This window comes from Battus philenor, unplaced genomic scaffold (genome assembly GCF_028537555.1).
Source record: "Battus philenor isolate CCGP_79_NKW_IND1 unplaced genomic scaffold, ilBatPhil1.0.hap1 SCAF_24, whole genome shotgun sequence".
NCBI lineage: Eukaryota > Metazoa > Arthropoda > Insecta > Lepidoptera > Papilionidae > Battus > Battus philenor.
The window spans coordinates 473,286-478,033 of NW_027181687.1; the positions used below are offsets into that span (position 1 = coordinate 473,286).

At 47.6% G+C, this 4,748-nt stretch overlaps 1 protein-coding gene across 1 annotated transcript; it reads right to left on the reverse strand.

Moving 5' to 3' along the window:
- Nucleotides 1-2,344: 2,344 nt before the first annotated feature.
- LOC137924663 (ELAV-like protein 4) lies at nucleotides 2,345-3,406 on the reverse strand. The gene has a single exon (XM_068768085.1). The coding sequence runs from the start codon at nucleotides 3,404-3,406 to the stop codon at nucleotides 2,345-2,347; it is 1,062 nt and encodes a 353-aa protein (XP_068624186.1).
- Nucleotides 3,407-4,748: the final 1,342 nt, after the last annotated feature.

The following is a 4,748-nucleotide window of genomic DNA, read 5'->3' on the forward strand; positions in this document are numbered from 1 at the left end:
TTGCTTTTCCAGTTATTTTACTTCACTATCAGGCTCTCTATCTACGCTATTGAGCACTATAATTTAATTATTTTAAACTCCCATTAACTCTTAATGCCGAATGAAGAAGGGAAACGCGCAAAACATTCTACTAATGTCCGCAAGCGACCGTATACCTAACCATACGCCTAACCAACAGTTCGCTCCAAAATATTTCGCATTTTCACATTTATCATTATTTATTATTTATTATCTAAAAAGTCGATGAGTTTTAAACTTTGGTGTTTTATGTTACCGAACCATACACGACGTCACACGAACGAAAAACAACGAGAACCGAAAGGTCATAACTGCAACGTTCCCAAACTAAAGAACAACATCGGAGCCGCGGGGCTCCGACGCTTCCACACCGATCAACCGCACGATATATTTCCCTAGTAAATGAAATATATTCAGCCGACCGCTCATACCCGAAGAGCTCGACCGTAAACATAAATAATTACACATAAACAAATGTATCATAGAACGCACGCGGGAAACTAAATACGGAGATTAATATTGATCATCCTTCGATATCAACTCCGGCCATCAATTTACATTACGCACTAAAACTGAGATGACTAGACATTAAATACACGTACAGCGAAACACAAAATATAACAACTATATTAAAACCTAATAGATGTCGCTACGATAGCAGTAATTACGTCTTCAAAACTTGTGCATAACACCGACCGGAACGCAGCCAAACTCGCGGCCCGATTGTTTATATTGAAACATTTGAACGTTCCCGAACGTCACCCCGGCGGGAGAGCCGGCCTGCGCAAACGTCAAAGTGACGTCCGCGAAACGATGGTAACTACCAATTCACCTAAACAATACAGTATAACCCTACCAATAAAACATATCAACACTGAACCGGAATGTTAAGCATATAGAAGCTGTTCAAATGAAGCCGACTAAAGTATTCGAAAGGAATCTAGCGAGAGCGTCTGGCCCGGATAAACTTAGAGTACAATAAATAGTAAATTGTTGCAAGTGCGCAAAACGCGCTCGCGTTGCGCCCGCGTCTCTCCGAGTCAATTTGTTTAATATATTTTTATTAATTACCGACTATCAGTTATTGCACGATTTAAATTTACAATAAATATATAAATACTTGTAAATTTCATCTCATTTGGTATGTAATGCGTACCTATTAATATCTGAAATGTTACAAAACTGTTTTTACATATATTAAGTATATATTTTTTTTTACAAAAATCGTAGGGTCGTTAGGACGGCACGATATTTAATCTATTCGAGTTCGATGTGTCATCAATAGGTCTTTTCGGGTTCGTGTGTATCTGTGGTCACTGTTGCGTGTTCGGACGCGGCGCGAGTAACTACTATGTTATATTATTTTTTCTCATTAAACAAATTTCCTATTTACAAATTTCCATTTAAACTAGACGGTTAAAGCCTACGCGGAATAATCGCAGGTACGTAGCCAACCATACACATCGCCACCGTCGCCTGGCGGCCGCACATCGGGTTCGTCTTCACCAAATCGCTAGACTAGTACGCACCATAGCTCGACCGGAGCCCTCCTCTCCCGGGGGCGCGGGCACGGCGCCCCGCCTCCCTCGCGTCGCCCGGAACAGCTCAATCGATTTTCCTCATCCCCCTCCCGCTTCGTCTCGGATCCGTAGCGCGCTTCCTCGCTTCAAAACGTATCTCAAAAACTAACCTAGCCGCCCCGTGGCCCCGTGGCCCGCGACCCTTGTCCCGTGGCCCGTGCCCCGCGCGCCTTATCCCCTCACACCCCGGTACGTTCGATATCATTTTAAAATTTTATCAAAACCTATCACAGTTTTTGATTAGTTTTCATCCTTAATTAGATTAATATATGATTAAAATATACGTATAGATAATATATATTCTTCGAATCTTTAACAATATTTAACAGTATTTAGTTCGGCGGAACGGCGGCCGCTCGGGTGCGTGGACGTCGGCCGACTGCAAGAGGTGAGCGTCTACGTGGAGTTGCTTTAGGCTATTATTGCTAATTATCAATTAGTTACATCCGAAAAAACTATTTCTCCTTAACCACAACCTTTCATAAGCGAAGTTCATTGTCACCGTGTGGACTGCCGATGTGTTCCGCGCCCCGCGCCCGGGCGACGGCGGCCATGTTGGCCGGACATGCGCCGCTGCCCGCGCCGCCATTTTGATTTCCTGAAAGTGTCGGCCCGGCGCGAGACAAAGGGCGCCCGAGTCCAGCGCTGGGCCCGGGCGGGGGGGCGCCGGCGGGCCGGGGGCGTGTGTATGGGTGTGCGCCTGCCGTGCCGTCCTAGCGTCCAGCTAGGCCGAGTGCGACGACCGCTTAGATCGTCTTTATTTTGTTGGTCTTGAAGCTGACCTGCAGCACGCGGTTGCCGAGCGTGTAGCCGTTCAGCGACTGGATGGCGACCACGGCCTCGTCGTAGTTGGTCATGGTGATGAAGCCGTAGCCCTTGCACTTGTTGGTCTGCAGGTCGCGGATGACCTTGACACTCTGCACGGCGCCGAAAGGCCCGAACAGCTGCCAGAGCACGTTCTCCTCAGTCTCAGGCGCCAGGTTGTACACGAAGATGCACCACTCGGAGCCGACGGCGCCGGGCAGCACGCCGCCCAGCAGCTCGCCGGCCAGCGGGCTGTAGCGCTGCAGACCCTTGTTGATGGCGAGGAGTGACTTGCCTGAGCTGAAGCGGCCCAGCGGCGCGGGGAAGCGCAGCGCGGCGGGCAGGTAGGCGGCCAGCGGCGCCAGCGCCTTGCCGTTGTTGCTCGGGTTGTTGGCGAACTTGACCGTGATAGGCTCCGACGCCCCCTTGGGCACGGTGCCGTTCAACTCCTGGATAGCGCGCTCCGCCTCCACGCGTTGGTCGAATCGAATGAAGCCCACGCCCTTGGACAGGCCCTGCTCGCCGCCCGTAAACGGCCGCCCGCCCGAGTTCTCGCACAAGATGCGCGACGTGATGATGCGCCCGTATGGGCTGAACAGCCTCTCCAGTTCCGTCTGCGTCATAGTCTTGGGCAACCCCGACACGTATAGGTTGGCGCCCTTGATGGCCTCGCTGCTGGGCCGCGCGTAGGACACTTTGATAGTCTTGTTCTGTAGGCGCAGCCCGTTGAGCGTGGCGATGGCCTTCTCCGCATCCTCGGGCCTGTGGTAGTTGACGAAGGCGTAGCCCAGGCTCTGGCCGCCGCCGTGCAGCGCGTGGTTGAGCGCGTCGGGGAAGGCCGCTCCCTTGTTGCGGATGAGCTTGCACGACTCCACCTCGCCGATGCTGGAGAACAGGCTGCGGATCTCCTCCTGCGTCATGCTCTGCGGCAGGTAGTTGATGATGAGGTTCGTCTTGGACTCCTCGCCGGATCCGTTCTGCTGTTCGCTGTCGCCTTTCGACATCTTGGCTCAAATCATAAACGGAAAGAACGAAAGGGAAACGAAAAACGCGGTAAAAGAAAACGGACGCGTCCGTCGCGGAGGCGCGCGCGAGCCGGAGTGTCGGGCGGCGCGGGGGCGCGCAGCGCGCTATCGACCGCGTTACGTAACGGCGTTCGTTCACCCCTCCCAGCCGTACAGTGTCCGAAAAAACCAGATACGAGCCGGCATCGATCCCGGGCCCGGGAACCGAGCTCGCGTAACCGGGTCCCTCTCGCCCCGCGCCACCCCCGCGGACGCCTTCCCACCCGGGTGCGGGCCCGGCCAGAGCTTCCGTCTCTCTCGAGGAGCAAAACTCCTTTGTGCCCGTTTCGCGTGACCCCAAAATCTAAAGCGTCCCGCGATCCTGCAACTATTCATTACCTACTCGTAGAATAGCAATCTCGCAAGGCGTTGCCGGGTGCGTGTGCCAAAAACCTCTGGCGTTGTTGTGATATCGACATTACTTTTATAACAGGCCCGTTAGTTCTTAATCATTAGGCATTAGAAACTGTACTATATACTACACTTAACATTTATTCAATAAATACAATAAAACGACATACAATACATTATTATTCGCAGGAAATTTTATACAAGTCAATTATAACACGGGTCATTATTTCAATAGATATAATTATTATCCTTACGGCGAGATTTTAATATGATAGAACCTTTTATGATTTTTACGTTAAAAATTTTATAACTATTCCCTCAATATTCAAGTCGATTACTTATATAATATTAAAGATAATGAAGTTAAATAACCGAAAAACATTAAAGGAACCTTAAAGGCTCTTCGGCAACCATTTTTCCTGTTTATATTAAAAGTGCTTTTGAAGTAATGCGATATAAAGACTGAAAATATATGTTACCGATACTCGCAGTTTAAAATGCTATATAACTGTGATATGCTTTCTGTCGTATTGCTACACGAATATAGTAGTGATAAATGTTATACGTTTTATGATATATTTATATATATAAACAGTATAAATCGAAACATAAATCATTTACGATGTTAAAAATGGTAGAAAAATATTTATATTTATATATAAATGATTAGTTATAAGTGCTTTAAAGATTTTAAATCTATTTTAAATCACTCTGTATATATTTATAAATCTGAAATATGTTATAAATTATTTTTTTATTGTCAACAGCGACGGGCCAATAACTTCTGGCGACATAAAGTCTACAGGGAGAGATGGTAATGCATAATTAATTTTAATACGTAGTGATCCGAGTTTTGTAAACACTTTATCTTAGTAAATTATAATTACGGTATATATTATTTATTAAATCATTGAACTGACAGCAATGAGGT

What these genes read in the sequence shown, in the direction of transcription:
- LOC137924663 (XM_068768085.1), bottom strand. Translation starts at nt 3,406, where the DNA reads ATGTCGAAAGGCGACAGCGAACAGCAGAACGGATCCGGCGAGGAGTCC.